Source organism: Giraffa tippelskirchi, chromosome 8 (assembly GCF_054371585.1).
Source record: "Giraffa tippelskirchi isolate mGirTip1 chromosome 8, T2T-mGirTip1v1.2.pri, whole genome shotgun sequence".
NCBI classification, from domain to species: Eukaryota; Metazoa; Chordata; class Mammalia; order Artiodactyla; family Giraffidae; genus Giraffa; species Giraffa tippelskirchi.
In genome coordinates this window covers 67,886,385-67,909,689 of record NC_137282.1, presented here as the reverse complement: position 1 = coordinate 67,909,689, position 23,305 = coordinate 67,886,385, and the positions used below count along the sequence as shown (strand labels likewise).

Genomic DNA, 23,305 nt, shown 5'->3' with positions numbered 1-23,305 from the left:
GGGACTCCCCTTAGCCAGCTGGGCAGAAAACCCAGCATGTTTCAAACAAGCTGACAGACAAGCGGGAGAGGACTCACGGGCAGACGGCTTCCCTCAGGTCTCGGGTGGAGCTCTGGGACCACAGCAGCAACAGGCCATCCCAGTCCCTGGGCTCAGCAGCGCCCTCATTCTCACGCCGGCGGCTCTGCCCTGAGGGGAGCAGGAAGGTCACCAACTGCCGCAGGCGGACCTCACGCCCCTCCCACTTATGGAGCCTGACCTCCCCCGGCCCCACCCCTTCCCCTACCCCAGCAGGACGAGAGCTCCTCTTCCCCTGGCTTCTAACGTGAGGCCCGGCCCTGGGCCCCGATTGGGCACTGCCCCAGTCCGGAGCCAATCACAGTGGCCAAGGAGGTGGAAGGCACCGATTGGCCAGGGCCAGGTCATGTGACCATACTCCCCAGGAAACTCAAATATTACCAAGATTCCCTAAGAAACCAATGAACAAAATTATCCAGTAAAGGCAAACCGTACTTTTTAATGAGGCCAAAGTCACAGAAAAAAAAAAAAAAAAAGCTTCACAATGAAGTGCTCAAGGAAGCTACAAAATAAACTTTCAAAAAAGTTTAGTAGTTTTTTTTAATAGGGTGACGGAGAGCTATACCTATCCCATATATGTGAATTTAGGTTTAAACTAGATTTCCCTTGGCTATTTTATAAGACAAAAAAACCCACATCACCCCCTTTTACTCCCCCCCACACCCAAAAAGTGTTTTAATCTATTGAATTTTTGTGTCCTCAGTTGTGTCTGATTCACGGCAACTCACGATCTCTACACAGCCAGGCTCTTCCGTCCATGGAATTCAGGGCAATTTTTTCTGTCACAGTAAATGCCCACCCTGGGTGATCCAAACGGAAGGGCTCAGAGGCTCCTGAGAGACTAACTCCTTTCAGCTGAGCACAGAGCTGGCTCCTCACTGGGATGCCTGTGGCCTGGGGCTCCCAGAGGGGAGAGCAGCACTCGCCCCACCGTGTGGTCACTGCTGGAAGTGCAGGCTGCTCCTCACTCCCCCTTGACAGTGTCCCTGAGGGCAGAACAGTGTGAAGTTAATCAAGGTGGAAACGCAAACTCCAATGCAAGCAAACTTCCCTCAAGGTCTCCAATACCACTCAGGAACAGGGTATTGGAAACTGCAGGGGATGACATGAATGAAGATGGAGACTTGACACCTTACACCGAGTTCACTTCCAGTTATCCCTAGACAAACATTCCATGAAAACTTGTCACAAATCTAGAGGAACAATGAGCCGAAACCGGACACGTGCTTTGAGTCTTCACACACAAAACTAAAAGGCAGTCCACAAAAAAAACCAGGAGAATACAGTGGACTTTGCAAAATCAAAGATATCTACTGTGGGAAAGACCTCAGTACAAAAGCAAAAGACAGGTCACACATCGCGAGACGAATGAGTGGAAACACAAAGCTTATCAAGGATGTGTCTCCAAACAGACAAAGAACACCAACACAACAAGCCTGTGAAAACTAGGGAAAGGTCTGAAGGGACACCAGACTGAGGAAGACACACACAGAGTATCCCGGATGATGTCCAGCACTGAGGGCCTGAAGAATCAACAGTCTAGTTGTACCTCCTCAGGCCTGTGTGACCCTGGGTGAGGCCTCTGTTTCCCGGTGGCTCTGAGAGATGGACAGGGAGGAAGGGGAAGAGAAATCACTTGCATTTCTAATACTCACAGCAAAGTCTTCCAATGAGAAGGGAATTATCACCCCCACTGACAATGCCATTCACTGAAGTGATCCCCACGGGTCCATCTAACCCAGAAGGGAAGGAAGGACCTGTTCTCACAAAACGGCGAGAGATGGAAGAAGGAAGATCAAGCCCACACCAATCCCTGGAAAGAGAAGCTGTGCTCAGGGCTTGAAAGAATTCCTATTTGGAAAATGATATCCCAGCCCCACAAGGCAATCCACAGCTTCGATGCTATTCCTCCCAAAATGCCAATGCATTTTCGCACCCAACCAAGAATTGCAAAAGGGGTACGGAAACAGAAAAGAGCCTAAATTGTCAATACAATCCGACGAAAAAGCCCCGATACGGACATCCAAGGTTGTGTGAAAGGAAATTAGACGACCAAACTAGGATCCTCAGGAGAGTATCGGAGAAGGCAATGGCGACCCACTCCAGTACTCTTGCCTGGAAAATGCCCTGGACGGAGGAGCCTGGTAGGCTGCAGGCCATGGGGTCGCGCAGAGTCAGACACGACTGAAGTGACTTAGCCGCAGCAGCAGCAGCAGGAGCCGGACAGTATGCTATTGGGAATACAACAACACACACAGATCCAGATCGATGGAATAAAGTTGAGGGTCCAGACACAGACCCCAGCATCCATGCTCAACTCATCTCTGACACAGAAGGGGAGAATATCCAAATGGGAACAAGAAAGCCTCTTCAATACATGTCCATGGGAAAACCAGACAGCTACATCTGAAGAACGCTATTGGTTTTGATCTCAGACCACCTCAATATCGGGGAAAACCTCACCCTAAAGGCTGATGTCATGAGATAGCTAGAAAGAAGCGTAGGTCAAAGGCTCCTTAACATCAGAGTCTCCTTGCCATTTGCTGGGCGGAGGTAGAAATGGGTCTCTTCAAGTAAGGGAAAGAGGTACACGAAGTACACCAATGGGTTTCCATCCAATGGAACCTCTTCACAACAGAGAAGCTAAGCAAGCATTCACAAATGCAAAAGAGAGGAAACGGAACACGAGAGACTCCTTGCAAGTGGTGTATCTGAGAAGGGGTTCATATGGAAAGAGACGAAGAATGCACAGCACTCAGATTCCAAGAAACACCACCACCACCCTTGACCCTTCCCCCATGACCAACTCCGACCTAAAGCCTTTCTCTCCCTCTAACCTATCCCTAAAACATAACCCTCATCTAATCATATACATGTGCATTCCTAGCATCCATCCGTCCACACACGAGAGAGAAAGAGGAAGACACAGACTGAATTGAGAAAGGAAAAGAGAGGGACACAGCCAGAGAGAGACACGGAACCAAAGAGAGGAAAGGAGTCGATGGTCCAGACTTTTCATCAATCTGTCTCGAAGGTAGAAGCAATGACAGCGCCCATCCACCCCAGAAGGGGGAAAAGGACGGAAGGTTTGGAGAGGAAAAGACAAGAACGCAGGGAGCCATTAGAAGCTCAGCCACCCGCAGAAGCCGAGCTGGGACACTTGAACAGAATCTCAATGGAAACAGAGGACCAGAAAGTTGGCCACTCTTTTCTATAAGAGAGGGAGACCTTCGAGTCTTCCTTTCGGTCCTCCAACTTGGATGCGGGGTCTCAAAACAGTCAGGAGGGGGAGTGCCTTTTCCTGGGTACCACGGCACATCCAGGCCTCGTTCTGCCCCATTCTGTGCTGTGTCAGCCCAGGAAGGAATCTTTCTTTCTGAAGTCTCAGCGCACACGCTCCACGTGATATCGGCCCCAGGTGGAAAGGCATGGAGCTGCTCGTAGGCCGACAGACCTAGGAAGCAGATGGGAGAATGACCGCCACTCTGCAGATGGAGAGACTGGGGAAACCCTGAGGGGCATATGCTTGTCCAGGGCCACACCACTTATGAGAAGAAGGAGCCTGGTCTGAGAGCAGCGGGGCCCTCGGAGCTCAGGCCCTGGCTGCACCCAGGCCTCCCCAGGGCTGTCGGCTGGGCTGGGTGGGTGTCACTGTGCCTGCACATGGCTTAAGGGTGGTGGTCGAGCAGTCAGAAACCCAGGGATTCGCTTGGGAAGTTTTGGGGAAGGGACCTCAGCACGAACCCCAGGAAATGATGTCACCTGCCGGCAACAGAACCCAACAGAACCCGCAACCCGGGTATCCAGGCCTCGAGAGCGGAGAGGAGCCCCCAGCCAGATCACTTGCTGCCGAGATGTTCTGCTGTTTGCCCCTGCCCAGAGGCCGGGGCCTCAGGAGAGCTCACAGGCAGTGTGCGTGGGCACCCTGTCGACGTTGGCTCAGGGCACCCCCGAGACGCCTCTGGCCCTTTGCCCGGAGAAACAGAAAGGTAACACGGGGAGCCCCAGGCCGGGCCAGGCCACCTCTCCCATGCCACCCGGAAACACCGGGTCCTTTGCCTGTGTGTGTGGATGCGGGTTTCTCGGGGCGTGTCTCCCTCAAGGAAGCCCAGGTGGATGTGGGGTCAGAAGCCTGCGGACAAGTTGTGTCCACACCCCAGGGGAGAGCATGCTGGGCGGGATGGGGAGAGTGCGGGCAGGGCCGGCCGCCCAGGCTGACCTCACACCCTCAGGTGGGTCTCTTTCCTCCCGGGTGGGGATCTGAGCAGACACACGTCTCTGACCCTTCTGGGCAGAGAAGTTCGAGCAGGCCGAAGCAGCGGCTCCACTGGCCAGGCCCAGCTCGGAAAACTCCCAGCATGGCTGGCTGACGGTCACTGTCGTTGCAGAGCTTCCCACGTGATGAGGCCGAGGACGGGGACACCCCATCCAGCTCCCGGAGGGAGGGGTCGGAGCACCACCCCCCCGCCCGTGAGGCCCAGTGCAGGCTCCAGGTGAGCGTGCCCACGGAGGCATCAGCCCCACCGGGGGCGAAGCGGAGGCGGGGAAGGCCTGCTGCCGAGACACCGCCCAGGATACACCCGGCGGCCCAGTCTGAGGCTGCCACGGAGCTCAGCACACCCGGCTCCGACCCAGAGTCCCGAGAACCCCGGCCTCTGAGGCAGCAGGAGGACCTGGAGCCCAGCACGCCAGAGCACAGAGGTGAGGACGCTGGGGCTGGTGTACGGGAGTGTGTGCGGAGGGGGTGCTGAGCTACACAGGGACGAGTCCCCGAAAGCTGCTGCTGGGCCTGCAGCAAGCGCTGGCCTCACACCCCCCGCCCCCCATCTTGCACACTTCAGTCCCAAAAGACATCCGACCCTGGGTATTCTTTGGGAATCTCTTGGAAGCTTTCTGTCCCGGGATACGCACATGCCAAGGCTGGCCTGCGGGCAAACGATGCTTCTCCCACAGCTCTAGCACTGGCCTCCAACTGGAACCAGGCTCCACTTCCCAGACCTGTCCCTACAGAGGTGGTGGCTCCAGGTGCAGGACCCAGGGATCCACCGAGGGCAGATGGAGAACCGAGACTTGCCCTCGCAGAGACACCAGGCCAGCTGGGTACTGGCCAGCACACCGGGCAGATCGGATCTCCGTGCCTGCAGGACCCCCAGCCCCAGGCACTGATGTCCCACCCCCTCAGCCAGAACCTCCACCTCCACGTGCACCTCTACCTGCTCGGCCTTTGGCAGGAGAACCCGAGGCAGAGGAGGAGTCACCGCCTCGGCAGGGAGAGCCTGCCCTGGCTCCCGCGCAACACCCAGACGCCCACGATGACTCACCCACCCCTGCAGGGAGAACGAGCCCCCGCTCTGGACAGAGACCCAGAGCCCTTGCCGGAAACACCACGTCCAGGGGAGCGGTCGGCTCTGCAGCCTCCATCCCTGTCTGCTCACCGTGGACGCCGTCAACTCGGTCTGCCCCCAGGGGACATGGAGTTCCTTTCCCCCGAACTGCTTTGCATTTGGTTTGTTTCCACCTTTCTGGTGATGTTTTCTTTTTTGCGTGGTTTCCTGTATTTTTGTTGGTTAAGTTGGGATTAGTAAACTTTTTCATCATTGTTGCAATTTGGGAACACTGTTGTGTAACTCTGGTGATACTGTGTTACCATCACCACTTTGTAGTTTCAGACCCGTTCCATCTTTATGCCCCACCCCCCAACAAAGCCTGGATTCAAGGCAAGCACGCCCTGTTCATCCCTCCGCCCGATCCTGAACACAATTTCATCTTTTCCTTCTGCATTCCTTCCTATATTCTTGGTGTCCCCAATCAATGACTCTCAGTGAAATGACTGAAGGAGTTTTTTTCGGACGCTCCACCTACTGTAAGACTCCACTGGAGAGTTCTCATGTTTATGTCCTTTGAACTAGCCTTTGATAGCTGAAAGGACGTTGTACGTCCTTTCAAGATACCATGTGCCAAACGAAGCCCTTTTGGCAAATGCCATCATTATCTCCAGGCAGGCATTGCTGTTTGAAGGGTGCCATCTCAGCCAGAAGGCAGAGGCTGAGCTCCTCTTGTTGCACCAGCTCCCAAAAGAAGCCAAGAAAGGGAGCTGGAACAACAAACCACCCCAACGCCCAGGAAAGCGTTCTTCATGACAGAAGGCTAGAAAATGACCCAACATCCTTGTGGCCCAGAACCCCTCTAGAAATTCACTGTTCCATAAAAAAGAGAAACAGATGGGAAGTTCCAAGGAGAGGCAATGCCCATGGCCAGTGTATTTTAGAGACGGCCTGACCGCTCCGGGGAAGACACGCACTGACAGAACCCCTTGGGAAACAGCCGTGATAGTCCTCACTGTCGTAAGGGATTCCTCTGGGGACAACCTGCCCTGGGCACCACACGAGGGAGCAGACCGGCTTCTCTTCCTCTGCCCCCACACCATTCACTCATGAAGGCAGCTCAGGTGTTCTCATGCCCTGCCTGCCTGCCTGCCTGGCTCATCCGTGAGCTGTGACCACCTCCAGGACAGGACTCCACCTTCTGCTCTCTGTGTACCGTGAATCTGCACACAGTGGGCTTTCAGAACCTTAGGAGACTTGAGCCATTCCCACTCGAGCCAGAACCCTCCCCAGGAAGGAAAACAGCTGTGGAGTCCTTTTGGCCCCAGCACTGGTTCCGAAACCCTGGCGGCTCCTAGAGCCTCTACGGTGTGAAGAGGGAGGTCCCTTTTGACAGAGCTTTCCGGCCGTCAGATCTAAGCTGCTGTTTCACTCTCAGCTGTGTCTCTTCCGTTGCAGTGTTGCAGGTGGGCCACGCTGCTCCAAAGGAGCTCACAAGCTGAGTTTCAAGGGAGGTATTGAGAGGACAGGGATGGCTACAACGTGCTGCAAACTGAGTGAGGGTCCCCACAATCCTCAGCAAAGGTGTGTGGTGTGCAAGTGGGGAGTAGAGGGCCCCCAAGTTCCAAAGGAAGGGAGGTACTCGGGAGCTAAAGCCCTTGGCTGCTGTGGTAGCAGCTGCAGATGGCAGCTCGTCCACAGTGCACTTCGAATGAGGTCATATGAGCGGGACTCTGGAAATGGCTCCGAAATCCAGAGAAAGGGGTCAGGGTATGTGGGAATCCGGCGGGGGTGGGGGGTGGATGAAGGAAGGTGTCCTTCCTCTCTCCAGTGCAATTTGGTTTGGTGAGTCTCAAAGCTACCAGATGGCACTTCCCAAGTCAGGCCCCCGCAGGAATCAGGGTGGGCTGCATGCCTCGGCCCCTGCCACAGGGACAAGCCACACCAGTGGCCTCCCTGAGCTCCAATGGCCGGATCTGGGGGTTCTGTCTGGGTGCACACCTGCTTGTTCTGGCCAAGTTCCCCGCTTCTCTGAGCACCAGCTTCAACCTCTCGAATGAGGACATCGATTGCTACCTTGGCACGTTACTCTCTTCATCCTGTGAAGACTCATTAGGCTTATCCTACAATTACTAGCTGGCCCGAGGAGATATCTCCTGAATCCAGATTAAGCTGGAGTCTCCCAGGCTCATCTGGCATGTCTTCCCTGAAGTCTGCCAAAACCCACACCCTTGCGTTTCCAGGGACTCCCCTTAGCCAGCTGGGCAGAAAACCCAGCATGTTTCAAACAAGCTGACAGACAAGCGGGAGAGGACTCACGGGCAGACGGCTTCCCTCAGGTCTCGGGTGGAGCTCTGGGACCACAGCAGCAACAGGCCATCCCAGTCCCTGGGCTCAGCAGCGCCCTCATTCTCACGCCGGCGGCTCTGCCCTGAGGGGAGCAGGAAGGTCACCAACTGCCGCAGGCGGACCTCACGCCCCTCCCACTTATGGAGCCTGACCTCCCCCGGCCCCACCCCTTCCCCTACCCCAGCAGGACGAGAGCTCCTCTTCCCCTGGCTTCTAACGTGAGGCCCGGCCCTGGGCCCCGATTGGGCACTGCCCCAGTCCGGAGCCAATCACAGTGGCCAAGGAGGTGGAAGGCACCGATTGGCCAGGGCCAGGTCATGTGACCATACTCCCCAGGAAACTCAAATATTACCAAGATTCCCTAAGAAACCAATGAACAAAATTATCCAGTAAAGGCAAACCGTACTTTTTAATGAGGCCAAAGTCACAGAAAAAAAAAAAAAAAAGCTTCACAATGAAGTGCTCAAGGAAGCTACAAAATAAACTTTCAAAAAAGTTTAGTAGTTTTTTTTAATAGGGTGACGGAGAGCTATACCTATCCCATATATGTGAATTTAGGTTTAAACTAGATTTCCCTTGGCTATTTTATAAGACAAAAAAACCCACATCACCCCCTTTTACTCCCCCCCACACCCAAAAAGTGTTTTAATCTATTGAATTTTTGTGTCCTCAGTTGTGTCTGATTCACGGCAACTCACGATCTCTACACAGCCAGGCTCTTCCGTCCATGGAATTCAGGGCAATTTTTTCTGTCACAGTAAATGCCCACCCTGGGTGATCCAAACGGAAGGGCTCAGAGGCTCCTGAGAGACTAACTCCTTTCAGCTGAGCACAGAGCTGGCTCCTCACTGGGATGCCTGTGGCCTGGGGCTCCCAGAGGGGAGAGCAGCACTCGCCCCACCGTGTGGTCACTGCTGGAAGTGCAGGCTGCTCCTCACTCCCCCTTGACAGTGTCCCTGAGGGCAGAACAGTGTGAAGTTAATCAAGGTGGAAACGCAAACTCCAATGCAAGCAAACTTCCCTCAAGGTCTCCAATACCACTCAGGAACAGGGTATTGGAAACTGCAGGGGATGACATGAATGAAGATGGAGACTTGACACCTTACACCGAGTTCACTTCCAGTTATCCCTAGACAAACATTCCATGAAAACTTGTCACAAATCTAGAGGAACAATGAGCCGAAACCGGACACGTGCTTTGAGTCTTCACACACAAAACTAAAAGGCAGTCCACAAAAAAAACCAGGAGAATACAGTGGACTTTGCAAAATCAAAGATATCTACTGTGGGAAAGACCTCAGTACAAAAGCAAAAGACAGGTCACACATCGCGAGACGAATGAGTGGAAACACAAAGCTTATCAAGGATGTGTCTCCAAACAGACAAAGAACACCAACACAACAAGCCTGTGAAAACTAGGGAAAGGTCTGAAGGGACACCAGACTGAGGAAGACACACACAGAGTATCCCGGATGATGTCCAGCACTGAGGGCCTGAAGAATCAACAGTCTAGTTGTACCTCCTCAGGCCTGTGTGACCCTGGGTGAGGCCTCTGTTTCCCGGTGGCTCTGAGAGATGGACAGGGAGGAAGGGGAAGAGAAATCACTTGCATTTCTAATACTCACAGCAAAGTCTTCCAATGAGAAGGGAATTATCACCCCCACTGACAATGCCATTCACTGAAGTGATCCCCACGGGTCCATCTAACCCAGAAGGGAAGGAAGGACCTGTTCTCACAAAACGGCGAGAGATGGAAGAAGGAAGATCAAGCCCACACCAATCCCTGGAAAGAGAAGCTGTGCTCAGGGCTTGAAAGAATTCCTATTTGGAAAATGATATCCCAGCCCCACAAGGCAATCCACAGCTTCGATGCTATTCCTCCCAAAATGCCAATGCATTTTCGCACCCAACCAAGAATTGCAAAAGGGGTACGGAAACAGAAAAGAGCCTAAATTGTCAATACAATCCGACGAAAAAGCCCCGATACGGACATCCAAGGTTGTGTGAAAGGAAATTAGACGACCAAACTAGGATCCTCAGGAGAGTATCGGAGAAGGCAATGGCGACCCACTCCAGTACTCTTGCCTGGAAAATGCCCTGGACGGAGGAGCCTGGTAGGCTGCAGGCCATGGGGTCGCGCAGAGTCAGACACGACTGAAGTGACTTAGCCGCAGCAGCAGCAGCAGGAGCCGGACAGTATGCTATTGGGAATACAACAACACACACAGATCCAGATCGATGGAATAAAGTTGAGGGTCCAGACACAGACCCCAGCATCCATGCTCAACTCATCTCTGACACAGAAGGGGAGAATATCCAAATGGGAACAAGAAAGCCTCTTCAATACATGTCCATGGGAAAACCAGACAGCTACATCTGAAGAACGCTATTGGTTTTGATCTCAGACCACCTCAATATCGGGGAAAACCTCACCCTAAAGGCTGATGTCATGAGATAGCTAGAAAGAAGCGTAGGTCAAAGGCTCCTTAACATCAGAGTCTCCTTGCCATTTGCTGGGCGGAGGTAGAAATGGGTCTCTTCAAGTAAGGGAAAGAGGTACACGAAGTACACCAATGGGTTTCCATCCAATGGAACCTCTTCACAACAGAGAAGCTAAGCAAGCATTCACAAATGCAAAAGAGAGGAAACGGAACACGAGAGACTCCTTGCAAGTGGTGTATCTGAGAAGGGGTTCATATGGAAAGAGACGAAGAATGCACAGCACTCAGATTCCAAGAAACACCACCACCACCCTTGACCCTTCCCCCATGACCAACTCCGACCTAAAGCCTTTCTCTCCCTCTAACCTATCCCTAAAACATAACCCTCATCTAATCATATACATGTGCATTCCTAGCATCCATCCGTCCACACACGAGAGAGAAAGAGGAAGACACAGACTGAATTGAGAAAGGAAAAGAGAGGGACACAGCCAGAGAGAGACACGGAACCAAAGAGAGGAAAGGAGTCGATGGTCCAGACTTTTCATCAATCTGTCTCGAAGGTAGAAGCAATGACAGCGCCCATCCACCCCAGAAGGGGGAAAAGGACGGAAGGTTTGGAGAGGAAAAGACAAGAACGCAGGGAGCCATTAGAAGCTCAGCCACCCGCAGAAGCCGAGCTGGGACACTTGAACAGAATCTCAATGGAAACAGAGGACCAGAAAGTTGGCCACTCTTTTCTATAAGAGAGGGAGACCTTCGAGTCTTCCTTTCGGTCCTCCAACTTGGATGCGGGGTCTCAAAACAGTCAGGAGGGGGAGTGCCTTTTCCTGGGTACCACGGCACATCCAGGCCTCGTTCTGCCCCATTCTGTGCTGTGTCAGCCCAGGAAGGAATCTTTCTTTCTGAAGTCTCAGCGCACACGCTCCACGTGATATCGGCCCCAGGTGGAAAGGCATGGAGCTGCTCGTAGGCCGACAGACCTAGGAAGCAGATGGGAGAATGACCGCCACTCTGCAGATGGAGAGACTGGGGAAACCCTGAGGGGCATATGCTTGTCCAGGGCCACACCACTTATGAGAAGAAGGAGCCTGGTCTGAGAGCAGCGGGGCCCTCGGAGCTCAGGCCCTGGCTGCACCCAGGCCTCCCCAGGGCTGTCGGCTGGGCTGGGTGGGTGTCACTGTGCCTGCACATGGCTTAAGGGTGGTGGTCGAGCAGTCAGAAACCCAGGGATTCGCTTGGGAAGTTTTGGGGAAGGGACCTCAGCACGAACCCCAGGAAATGATGTCACCTGCCGGCAACAGAACCCAACAGAACCCGCAACCCGGGTATCCAGGCCTCGAGAGCGGAGAGGAGCCCCCAGCCAGATCACTTGCTGCCGAGATGTTCTGCTGTTTGCCCCTGCCCAGAGGCCGGGGCCTCAGGAGAGCTCACAGGCAGTGTGCGTGGGCACCCTGTCGACGTTGGCTCAGGGCACCCCCGAGACGCCTCTGGCCCTTTGCCCGGAGAAACAGAAAGGTAACACGGGGAGCCCCAGGCCGGGCCAGGCCACCTCTCCCATGCCACCCGGAAACACCGGGTCCTTTGCCTGTGTGTGTGGATGCGGGTTTCTCGGGGCGTGTCTCCCTCAAGGAAGCCCAGGTGGATGTGGGGTCAGAAGCCTGCGGACAAGTTGTGTCCACACCCCAGGGGAGAGCATGCTGGGCGGGATGGGGAGAGTGCGGGCAGGGCCGGCCGCCCAGGCTGACCTCACACCCTCAGGTGGGTCTCTTTCCTCCCGGGTGGGGATCTGAGCAGACACACGTCTCTGACCCTTCTGGGCAGAGAAGTTCGAGCAGGCCGAAGCAGCGGCTCCACTGGCCAGGCCCAGCTCGGAAAACTCCCAGCATGGCTGGCTGACGGTCACTGTCGTTGCAGAGCTTCCCACGTGATGAGGCCGAGGACGGGGACACCCCATCCAGCTCCCGGAGGGAGGGGTCGGAGCACCACCCCCCCGCCCGTGAGGCCCAGTGCAGGCTCCAGGTGAGCGTGCCCACGGAGGCATCAGCCCCACCGGGGGCGAAGCGGAGGCGGGGAAGGCCTGCTGCCGAGACACCGCCCAGGATACACCCGGCGGCCCAGTCTGAGGCTGCCACGGAGCTCAGCACACCCGGCTCCGACCCAGAGTCCCGAGAACCCCGGCCTCTGAGGCAGCAGGAGGACCTGGAGCCCAGCACGCCAGAGCACAGAGGTGAGGACGCTGGGGCTGGTGTACGGGAGTGTGTGCGGAGGGGGTGCTGAGCTACACAGGGACGAGTCCCCGAAAGCTGCTGCTGGGCCTGCAGCAAGCGCTGGCCTCACACCCCCCGCCCCCCATCTTGCACACTTCAGTCCCAAAAGACATCCGACCCTGGGTATTCTTTGGGAATCTCTTGGAAGCTTTCTGTCCCGGGATACGCACATGCCAAGGCTGGCCTGCGGGCAAACGATGCTTCTCCCACAGCTCTAGCACTGGCCTCCAACTGGAACCAGGCTCCACTTCCCAGACCTGTCCCTACAGAGGTGGTGGCTCCAGGTGCAGGACCCAGGGATCCACCGAGGGCAGATGGAGAACCGAGACTTGCCCTCGCAGAGACACCAGGCCAGCTGGGTACTGGCCAGCACACCGGGCAGATCGGATCTCCGTGCCTGCAGGACCCCCAGCCCCAGGCACTGATGTCCCACCCCCTCAGCCAGAACCTCCACCTCCACGTGCACCTCTACCTGCTCGGCCTTTGGCAGGAGAACCCGAGGCAGAGGAGGAGTCACCGCCTCGGCAGGGAGAGCCTGCCCTGGCTCCCGCGCAACACCCAGACGCCCACGATGACTCACCCACCCCTGCAGGGAGAACGAGCCCCCGCTCTGGACAGAGACCCAGAGCCCTTGCCGGAAACACCACGTCCAGGGGAGCGGTCGGCTCTGCAGCCTCCATCCCTGTCTGCTCACCGTGGACGCCGTCAACTCGGTCTGCCCCCAGGGGACATGGAGTTCCTTTCCCCCGAACTGCTTTGCATTTGGTTTGTTTCCACCTTTCTGGTGATGTTTTCTTTTTTGCGTGGTTTCCTGTATTTTTGTTGGTTAAGTTGGGATTAGTAAACTTTTTCATCATTGTTGCAATTTGGGAACACTGTTGTGTAACTCTGGTGATACTGTGTTACCATCACCACTTTGTAGTTTCAGACCCGTTCCATCTTTATGCCCCACCCCCCAACAAAGCCTGGATTCAAGGCAAGCACGCCCTGTTCATCCCTCCGCCCGATCCTGAACACAATTTCATCTTTTCCTTCTGCATTCCTTCCTATATTCTTGGTGTCCCCAATCAATGACTCTCAGTGAAATGACTGAAGGAGTTTTTTTCGGACGCTCCACCTACTGTAAGACTCCACTGGAGAGTTCTCATGTTTATGTCCTTTGAACTAGCCTTTGATAGCTGAAAGGACGTTGTACGTCCTTTCAAGATACCATGTGCCAAACGAAGCCCTTTTGGCAAATGCCATCATTATCTCCAGGCAGGCATTGCTGTTTGAAGGGTGCCATCTCAGCCAGAAGGCAGAGGCTGAGCTCCTCTTGTTGCACCAGCTCCCAAAAGAAGCCAAGAAAGGGAGCTGGAACAACAAACCACCCCAACGCCCAGGAAAGCGTTCTTCATGACAGAAGGCTAGAAAATGACCCAACATCCTTGTGGCCCAGAACCCCTCTAGAAATTCACTGTTCCATAAAAAAGAGAAACAGATGGGAAGTTCCAAGGAGAGGCAATGCCCATGGCCAGTGTATTTTAGAGACGGCCTGACCGCTCCGGGGAAGACACGCACTGACAGAACCCCTTGGGAAACAGCCGTGATAGTCCTCACTGTCGTAAGGGATTCCTCTGGGGACAACCTGCCCTGGGCACCACACGAGGGAGCAGACCGGCTTCTCTTCCTCTGCCCCCACACCATTCACTCATGAAGGCAGCTCAGGTGTTCTCATGCCCTGCCTGCCTGCCTGCCTGGCTCATCCGTGAGCTGTGACCACCTCCAGGACAGGACTCCACCTTCTGCTCTCTGTGTACCGTGAATCTGCACACAGTGGGCTTTCAGAACCTTAGGAGACTTGAGCCATTCCCACTCGAGCCAGAACCCTCCCCAGGAAGGAAAACAGCTGTGGAGTCCTTTTGGCCCCAGCACTGGTTCCGAAACCCTGGCGGCTCCTAGAGCCTCTACGGTGTGAAGAGGGAGGTCCCTTTTGACAGAGCTTTCCGGCCGTCAGATCTAAGCTGCTGTTTCACTGTCAGCTGTGTCTCTTCCGTTGCAGTGTTGCAGGTGGGCCACGCTGCTCCAAAGGAGCTCACAAGCTGAGTTTCAAGGGAGGTATTGAGAGGACAGGGATGGCTACAACGTGCTGCAAACTGAGTGAGGGTCCCCACAATCCTCAGCAAAGGTGTGTGGTGTGCAAGTGGGGAGTAGAGGGCCCCCAAGTTCCAAAGGAAGGGAGGTACTCGGGAGCTAAAGCCCTTGGCTGCTGTGGTAGCAGCTGCAGATGGCAGCTCGTCCACAGTGCACTTCGAATGAGGTCATATGAGCGGGACTCTGGAAATGGCTCCGAAATCCAGAGAAAGGGGTCAGGGTATGTGGGAATCCGGCGGGGGTGGGGGGTGGATGAAGGAAGGTGTCCTTCCTCTCTCCAGTGCAATTTGGTTTGGTGAGTCTCAAAGCTACCAGATGGCACTTCCCAAGTCAGGCCCCCGCAGGAATCAGGGTGGGCTGCATGCCTCGGCCCCTGCCACAGGGACAAGCCACACCAGTGGCCTCCCTGAGCTCCAATGGCCGGATCTGGGGGTTCTGTCTGGGTGCACACCTGCTTGTTCTGGCCAAGTTCCCCGCTTCTCTGAGCACCAGCTTCAACCTCTCGAATGAGGACATCGATTGCTACCTTGGCACGTTACTCTCTTCATCCTGTGAAGACTCATTAGGCTTATCCTACAATTACTAGCTGGCCCGAGGAGATATCTCCTGAATCCAGATTAAGCTGGAGTCTCCCAGGCTCATCTGGCATGTCTTCCCTGAAGTCTGCCAAAACCCACACCCTTGCGTTTCCAGGGACTCCCCTTAGCCAGCTGGGCAGAAAACCCAGCATGTTTCAAACAAGCTGACAGACAAGCGGGAGAGGACTCACGGGCAGACGGCTTCCCTCAGGTCTCGGGTGGAGCTCTGGGACCACAGCAGCAACAGGCCATCCCAGTCCCTGGGCTCAGCAGCGCCCTCATTCTCACGCCGGCGGCTCTGCCCTGAGGGGAGCAGGAAGGTCACCAACTGCCGCAGGCGGACCTCACGCCCCTCCCACTTATGGAGCCTGACCTCCCCCGGCCCCACCCCTTCCCCTACCCCAGCAGGACGAGAGCTCCTCTTCCCCTGGCTTCTAACGTGAGGCCCGGCCCTGGGCCCCGATTGGGCACTGCCCCAGTCCGGAGCCAATCACAGTGGCCAAGGAGGTGGAAGGCACCGATTGGCCAGGGCCAGGTCATGTGACCATACTCCCCAGGAAACTCAAATATTACCAAGATTCCCTAAGAAACCAATGAACAAAATTATCCAGTAAAGGCAAACCGTACTTTTTAATGAGGCCAAAGTCACAGAAAAAAAAAAAAAAAAAGCTTCACAATGAAGTGCTCAAGGAAGCTACAAAATACACTTTCAAAAAAGTTTAGTAGTTTTTTTAATAGGGTGACGGAGAGCTATACCTATCCCATATATGTGAATTTAGGTTTAAACTAGATTTCCCTTGGCTATTTTATAAGACAAAAAAACCCACATCACCCCCTTTTACTCCCCCCCACACCCAAAAAGTGTTTTAATCTATTGAATTTTTGTGTCCTCAGTTGTGTCTGATTCACGGCAACTCACGATCTCTACACAGCCAGGCTCTTCCGTCCATGGAATTCAGGGCAATTTTTTCTGTCACAGTAAATGCCCACCCTGGGTGATCCAAACGGAAGGGCTCAGAGGCTCCTGAGAGACTAACTCCTTTCAGCTGAGCACAGAGCTGGCTCCTCACTGGGATGCCTGTGGCCTGGGGCTCCCAGAGGGGAGAGCAGCACTCGCCCCACCGTGTGGTCACTGCTGGAAGTGCAGGCTGCTCCTCACTCCCCCTTGACAGTGTCCCTGAGGGCAGAACAGTGTGAAGTTAATCAAGGTGGAAACGCAAACTCCAATGCAAGCAAACTTCCCTCAAGGTCTCCAATACCACTCAGGAACAGGGTATTGGAAACTGCAGGGGATGACATGAATGAAGATGGAGACTTGACACCTTACACCGAGTTCACTTCCAGTTATCCCTAGACAAACATTCCATGAAAACTTGTCACAAATCTAGAGGAACAATGAGCCGAAACCGGACACGTGCTTTGAGTCTTCACACACAAAACTAAAAGGCAGTCCACAAAAAAAACCAGGAGAATACAGTGGACTTTGCAAAATCAAAGATATCTACTGTGGGAAAGACCTCAGTACAAAAGCAAAAGACAGGTCACACATCGCGAGACGAATGAGTGGAAACACAAAGCTTATCAAGGATGTGTCTCCAAACAGACAAAGAACACCAACACAACAAGCCTGTGAAAACTAGGGAAAGGTCTGAAGGGACACCAGACTGAGGAAGACACACACAGAGTATCCCGGATGATGTCCAGCACTGAGGGCCTGAAGAATCAACAGTCTAGTTGTACCTCCTCAGGCCTGTGTGACCCTGGGTGAGGCCTCTGTTTCCCGGTGGCTCTGAGAGATGGACAGGGAGGAAGGGGAAGAGAAATCACTTGCATTTCTAATACTCACAGCAAAGTCTTCCAATGAGAAGGGAATTATCACCCCCACTGACAATGCCATTCACTGAAGTGATCCCCACGGGTCCATCTAACCCAGAAGGGAAGGAAGGACCTGTTCTCACAAAACGGCGAGAGATGGAAGAAGGAAGATCAAGCCCACACCAATCCCTGGAAAGAGAAGCTGTGCTCAGGGCTTGAAAGAATTCCTATTTGGAAAATGATATCCCAGCCCCACAAGGCAATCCACAGCTTCGATGCTATTCCTCCCAAAATGCCAATGCATTTTCGCACCCAACCAAGAATTGCAAAAGGGGTACGGAAACAGAAAAGAGCCTAAATTGTCAATACAATCTGACGAAAAAGCCCCGATACGGACATCCAAGGTTGTGTGAAAGGAAATTAGACGACCAAACTAGGATCCTCAGGAGAGTATCGGAGAAGGCAATGGCGACCCACTCCAGTACTCTTGCCTGGAAAATGCCCTGGACGGAGGAGCCTGGTAGGCTGCAGGCCATGGGGTCGCGCAGAGTCAGACACGACTGAAGTGACTTAGCCGCAGCAGCAGCAGCAGGAGCCGGACAGTATGCTATTGGGAATACAACAACACACACAGATCCAGATCGATGGAATAAAGTTGAGGGTCCAGACACAGACCCCAGCATCCATGCTCAACTCATCTCTGACACAGAAGGGGAGAATATCCAAATGGGAACAAGAAAGCCTCTTCAATACATGTCCATGGGAAAACCAGACAGCTACATCTGAAGAACGCTATTGGTTTTGATCTCAGACCACCTCAATATCGGGGAAAACCTCACCCTAAAGGCTGATGTCATGAGATAGCTAGAAAGAAGCGTAGGTCAAAGGCTCCTTAACATCAGAGTCTCCTTGCCATTTGCTGGGCGGAGGTAGAAATGGGTCTCTTCAAGTAAGGGAAAGAGGTACACGAAGTACACCAATGGGTTTCCATCCAATGGAACCTCTTCACAACAGAGAAGCTAAGCAAGCATTCACAAATGCAAAAGAGAGGAAACGGAACACGAGAGACTCCTTGCAAGTGGTGTATCTGAGAAGGGGTTCATATGGAAAGAGACGAAGAATGCACAGCACTCAGATTCCAAGAAACACCACCACCACCCTTGACCCTTCCCCCATGACCAACTCCGACCTAAAGCCTTTCTCTCCCTCTAACCTATCCCTAAAACATAACCCTCATCTAATCATATACATGTGCATTCCTAGCATCCATCCGTCCACACACGAGAGAGAAAGAGGAAGACACAGACTGAATTGAGAAAGGAAAAGAGAGGGACACAGCCAGAGAGAGACACGGAACCAAAGAGAGGAAAGGAGTCGATGGTCCAGACTTTTCATCAATCTGTCTCGAAGGTAGAAGCAATGACAGCGCCCATCCACCCCAGAAGGGGGAAAAGGACGGAAGGTTTGGAGAGGAAAAGACAAGAACGCAGGGAGCCATTAGAAGCTCAGCCACCCGCAGAAGCCGAGCTGGGACACTTGAACAGAATCTCAATGGAAACAGAGGACCAGAAAGTTGGCCACTCTTTTCTATAAGAGAGGGAGACCTTCGAGTCTTCCTTTCGGTCCTCCAACTTGGATGCGGGGTCTCAAAACAGTCAGGAGGGGGAGTGCCTTTTCCTGGGTACCACGGCACATCCAGGCCTCGTTCTGCCCCATTCTGTGCTGTGTCAGCCCAGGAAGGAATCTTTCTTTCTGAAGTCTCAGCGCACACGCTCCACGTGATATCGGCCCCAGGTGGAAAGGCATGGAGCTGCTCGTAGGCCGACAGACCTAGGAAGCAGATGGGAGAATGACCGCCACTCTGCAGATGGAGAGACTGGGGAAACCCTGAGGGGCATATGCTTGTCCAGGGCCACACCACTTATGAGAAGAAGGAGCCTGGTCTGAGAGCAGCGGGGCCCTCGGAGCTCAGGCCCTGGCTGCACCCAGGCCTCCCCAGGGCTGTCGGCTGGGCTGGGTGGGTGTCACTGTGCCTGCACATGGCTTAAGGGTGGTGGTCGAGCAGTCAGAAACCCAGGGATTCGCTTGGGAAGTTTTGGGGAAGGGACCTCAGCACGAACCCCAGGAAATGATGTCACCTGCCGGCAACAGAACCCAACAGAACCCGCAACCCGGGTATCCAGGCCTCGAGAGCGGAGAGGAGCCCCCAGCCAGATCACTTGCTGCCGAGATGTTCTGCTGTTTGCCCCTGCCCAGAGGCCGGGGCCTCAGGAGAGCTCACAGGCAGTGTGCGTGGGCACCCTGTCGACGTTGGCTCAGGGCACCCCCGAGACGCCTCTGGCCCTTTGCCCGGAGAAACAGAAAGGTAACACGGGGAGCCCCAGGCCGGGCCAGGCCACCTCTCCCATGCCACCCGGAAACACCGGGTCCTTTGCCTGTGTGTGTGGATGCGGGTTTCTCGGGGTGTGTCTCCCTCAAGGAAGCCCAGGTGGATGTGGGGTCAGAAGCCTGCGGACAAGTTGTGTCCACACCCCAGGGGAGAGCATGCTGGGCGGGATGGGGAGAGTGCGGGCAGGGCCGGCCGCCCAGGCTGACCTCACACCCTCAGGTGGGTCTCTTTCCTCCCGGGTGGGGATCTGAGCAGACACACGTCTCTGACCCTTCTGGGCAGAGAAGTTCGAGCAGGCCGAAGCAGCGGCTCCACTGGCCAGGCCCAGCTCGGAAAACTCCCAGCATGGCTGGCTGACGGTCACTGTCGTTGCAGAGCTTCCCACGTGATGAGGCCGAGGACGGGGACACCCCATCCAGCTCCCGGAGGGAGGGGTCGGAGCACCACCCCCCCGCCCGTGAGGCCCAGTGCAGGCTCCAGGTGAGCGTGCCCACGGAGGCATCAGCCCCACCGGGGGCGAAGCGGAGGCGGGGAAGGCCTGCTGCCGAGACACCGCCCAGGATACACCCGGCGGCCCAGTCTGAGGCTGCCACGGAGCTCAGCACACCCGGCTCCGACCCAGAGTCCCGAGAACCCCGGCCTCTGAGGCAGCAGGAGGACCTGGAGCCCAGCACGCCAGAGCACAGAGGTGAGGACGCTGGGGCTGGTGTACGGGAGTGTGTGCGGAGGGGGTGCTGAGCTACACAGGGACGAGTCCCCGAAAGCTGCTGCTGGGCCTGCAGCAAGCGCTGGCCTCACACCCCCCGCCCCCCATCTTGCACACTTCAGTCCCAAAAGACATCCGACCCTGGGTATTCTTTGGGAATCTCTTGGAAGCTTTCTGTCCCGGGATACGCACATGCCAAGGCTGGCCTGCGGGCAAACGATGCTTCTCCCACAGCTCTAGCACTGGCCTCCAACTGGAACCAGGCTCCACTTCCCAGACCTGTCCCTACAGAGGTGGTGGCTCCAGGTGCAGGACCCAGGGATCCACCGAGGGCAGATGGAGAACCGAGACTTGCCCTCGCAGAGACACCAGGCCAGCTGGGTACTGGCCAGCACACCGGGCAGATCGGATCTCCGTGCCTGCAGGACCCCCAGCCCCAGGCACTGATGTCCCACCCCCTCAGCCAGAACCTCCACCTCCACGTGCACCTCTACCTGCTCGGCCTTTGGCAGGAGAACCCGAGGCAGAGGAGGAGTCACCGCCTCGGCAGGGAGAGCCTGCCCTGGCTCCCGCGCAACACCCAGACGCCCACGATGACTCACCCACCCCTGCAGGGAGAACGAGCCCCCGCTCTGGACAGAGACCCAGAGCCCTTGCCGGAAACACCACGTCCAGGGGAGCGGTCGGCTCTGCAGCCTCCATCCCTGTCTGCTCACCGTGGACGCCGTCAACTCGGTCTGCCCCCAGGGGACATGGAGTTCCTTTCCCCCGAACTGCTTTGCATTTGGTTTGTTTCCACCTTTCTGGTGATGTTTTCTTTTTTGCGTGGTTTCCTGTATTTTTGTTGGTTAAGTTGGGATTAGTAAACTTTTTCATCATTGTTGCAATTTGGGAACACTGTTGTGTAACTCTGGTGATACTGTGTTACCATCACCACTTTGTAGTTTCAGACCCGTTCCATCTTTATGCCCCACCCCCCAACAAAGCCTGGATTCAAGGCAAGCACGCCCTGTTCATCCCTCTGCCCGATCCTGAACACAATTTCATCTTTTCCTTCTGCATTCCTTCCTATATTCTTGGTGTCCCCAATCAATGACTCTCAGTGAAATGACTGAAGGAGTTTTTTTCGGACGCTCCACCTACTGTAAGACTCCACTGGAGAGTTCTCATGTTTATGTCCTTTGAACTAGCCTTTGATAGCTGAAAGGACGTTGTACGTCCTTTCAAGATACCATGTGCCAAACGAAGCCCTTTTGGCAAATGCCATCATTATCTCCAGGCAGGCATTGCTGTTTGAAGGGTGCCATCTCAGCCAGAAGGCAGAGGCTGAGCTCCTCTTGTTGCACCAGCTCCCAAAAGAAGCCAAGAAAGGGAGCTGGAACAACAAACCACCCCAACGCCCAGGAAAGCGTTCTTCATGACAGAAGGCTAGAAAATGACCCAACATCCTTGTGGCCCAGAACCCCTCTAGAAATTCACTGTTCCATAAAAAAGAGAAACAGATGGGAAGTTCCAAGGAGAGGCAATGCCCATGGCCAGTGTATTTTAGAGACGGCCTGACCGCTCCGGGGAAGACACGCACTGACAGAACCCCTTGGGAAACAGCCGTGATAGTCCTCACTGTCGTAAGGGATTCCTCTGGGGACAACCTGCCCTGGGCACCACACGAGGGAGCAGACCGGCTTCTCTTCCTCTGCCCCCACACCATTCACTCATGAAGGCAGCTCAGGTGTTCTCATGCCCTGCCTGCCTGCCTGCCTGGCTCATCCGTGAGCTGTGACCACCTCCAGGACAGGACTCCACCTTCTGCTCTCTGTGTACCGTGAATCTGCACACAGTGGGCTTTCAGAACCTTAGGAGACTTGAGCCATTCCCACTCGAGCCAGAACCCTCCCCAGGAAGGAAAACAGCTGTGGAGTCCTTTTGGCCCCAGCACTGGTTCCGAAACCCTGGCGGCTCCTAGAGCCTCTACGGTGTGAAGAGGGAGGTCCCTTTTGACAGAGCTTTCCGGCCGTCAGATCTAAGCTGCTGTTTCACTGTCAGCTGTGTCTCTTCCGTTGCAGTGTTGCAGGTGGGCCACGCTGCTCCAAAGGAGCTCACAAGCTGAGTTTCAAGGGAGGTATTGAGAGGACAGGGATGGCTACAATGTGCTGCAAACTGAGTGAGGGTCCCCACAATCCTCAGCAAAGGTGTGTGGTGTGCAAGTGGGGAGTAGAGGGCCCCCAAGTTCCAAAGGAAGGGAGGTACTCGGGAGCTAAAGCCCTTGGCTGCTGTGGTAGCAGCTGCAGATGGCAGCTCGTCCACAGTGCACTTCGAATGAGGTCATATGAGCGGGACTCTGGAAATGGCTCCGAAATCCAGAGAAAGGGGTCAGGGTATGTGGGAATCCGGCGGGGGTGGGGGGTGGATGAAGGAAGGTGTCCTTCCTCTCTCCAGTGCAATTTGGTTTGGTGAGTCTCAAAGCTACCAGATGGCACTTCCCAAGTCAGGCCCCCGCAGGAATCAGGGTGGGCTGCATGCCTCGGCCCCTGCCACAGGGACAAGCCACACCAGTGGCCTCCCTGAGCTCCAATGGCCGGATCTGGGGGTTCTGTCTGGGTGCACACCTGCTTGTTCTGGCCAAGTTCCCCGCTTCTCTGAGCACCAGCTTCAACCTCTCGAATGAGGACATCGATTGCTACCTTGGCACGTTACTCTCTTCATCCTGTGAAGACTCATTAGGCTTATCCTACAATTACTAGCTGGCCCGAGGAGATATCTCCTGAATCCAGATTAAGCTGGAGTCTCCCAGGCTCATCTGGCATGTCTTCCCTGAAGTCTGCCAAAACCCACACCCTTGCGTTTCCAGGGACTCCCCTTAGCCAGCTGGGCAGAAAACCCAGCATGTTTCAAACAAGCTGACAGACAAGCGGGAGAGGACTCACGGGCAGACGGCTTCCCTCAGGTCTCGGGTGGAGCTCTGGGACCACAGCAGCAACAGGCCATCCCAGTCCCTGGGCTCAGCAGCGCCCTCATTCTCACGCCGGCGGCTCTGCCCTGAGGGGAGCAGGAAGGTCACCAACTGCCGCAGGCGGACCTCACGCCCCTCCCACTTATGGAGCCTGACCTCCCCCGGCCCCACCCCTTCCCCTACCCCAGCAGGACGAGAGCTCCTCTTCCCCTGGCTTCTAACGTGAGGCCCGGCCCTGGGCCCCGATTGGGCACTGCCCCAGTCCGGAGCCA

The 23,305-nt window shown here is 55.1% G+C and overlaps 4 protein-coding genes across 3 annotated transcripts; 3 read left to right on the top strand and 1 right to left on the bottom strand.

The window, feature by feature from the left end:
• The window catches only part of LOC145517344 (uncharacterized), a 325,418-nt gene that overhangs the window by 231,298 nt on the left and 70,815 nt on the right, over positions 1–23,305 (bottom strand).
• LOC145517101 (uncharacterized) lies at positions 1,699–5,692 on the top strand. Its single transcript, XM_081519359.1, has 3 exons — positions 1,699–4,067; positions 4,467–4,779; positions 5,032–5,692. The coding sequence occupies exons 1-3, from the start codon at positions 3,831–3,833 to the stop codon at positions 5,658–5,660; spliced, it is 1,179 nt and encodes a 392-aa protein (XP_081375485.1). The 5' UTR covers positions 1,699–3,830; the 3' UTR covers positions 5,661–5,692.
• Positions 9,342–13,335, top strand: LOC145517130 (uncharacterized). The gene is made up of 3 exons (XM_081519392.1): positions 9,342–11,710; positions 12,110–12,422; positions 12,675–13,335. The coding sequence occupies exons 1-3, from the start codon at positions 11,474–11,476 to the stop codon at positions 13,301–13,303; spliced, it is 1,179 nt and encodes a 392-aa protein (XP_081375518.1). The 5' UTR covers positions 9,342–11,473; the 3' UTR covers positions 13,304–13,335.
• Positions 19,165–20,970, top strand: LOC145517222 (uncharacterized). Its single transcript, XM_081519491.1, has 3 exons — positions 19,165–19,353; positions 19,753–20,065; positions 20,318–20,970. Exons 1-3 carry the CDS (start codon positions 19,219–19,221, stop codon positions 20,944–20,946), a joined length of 1,077 nt encoding a protein of 358 aa, XP_081375617.1. The 5' UTR covers positions 19,165–19,218; the 3' UTR covers positions 20,947–20,970.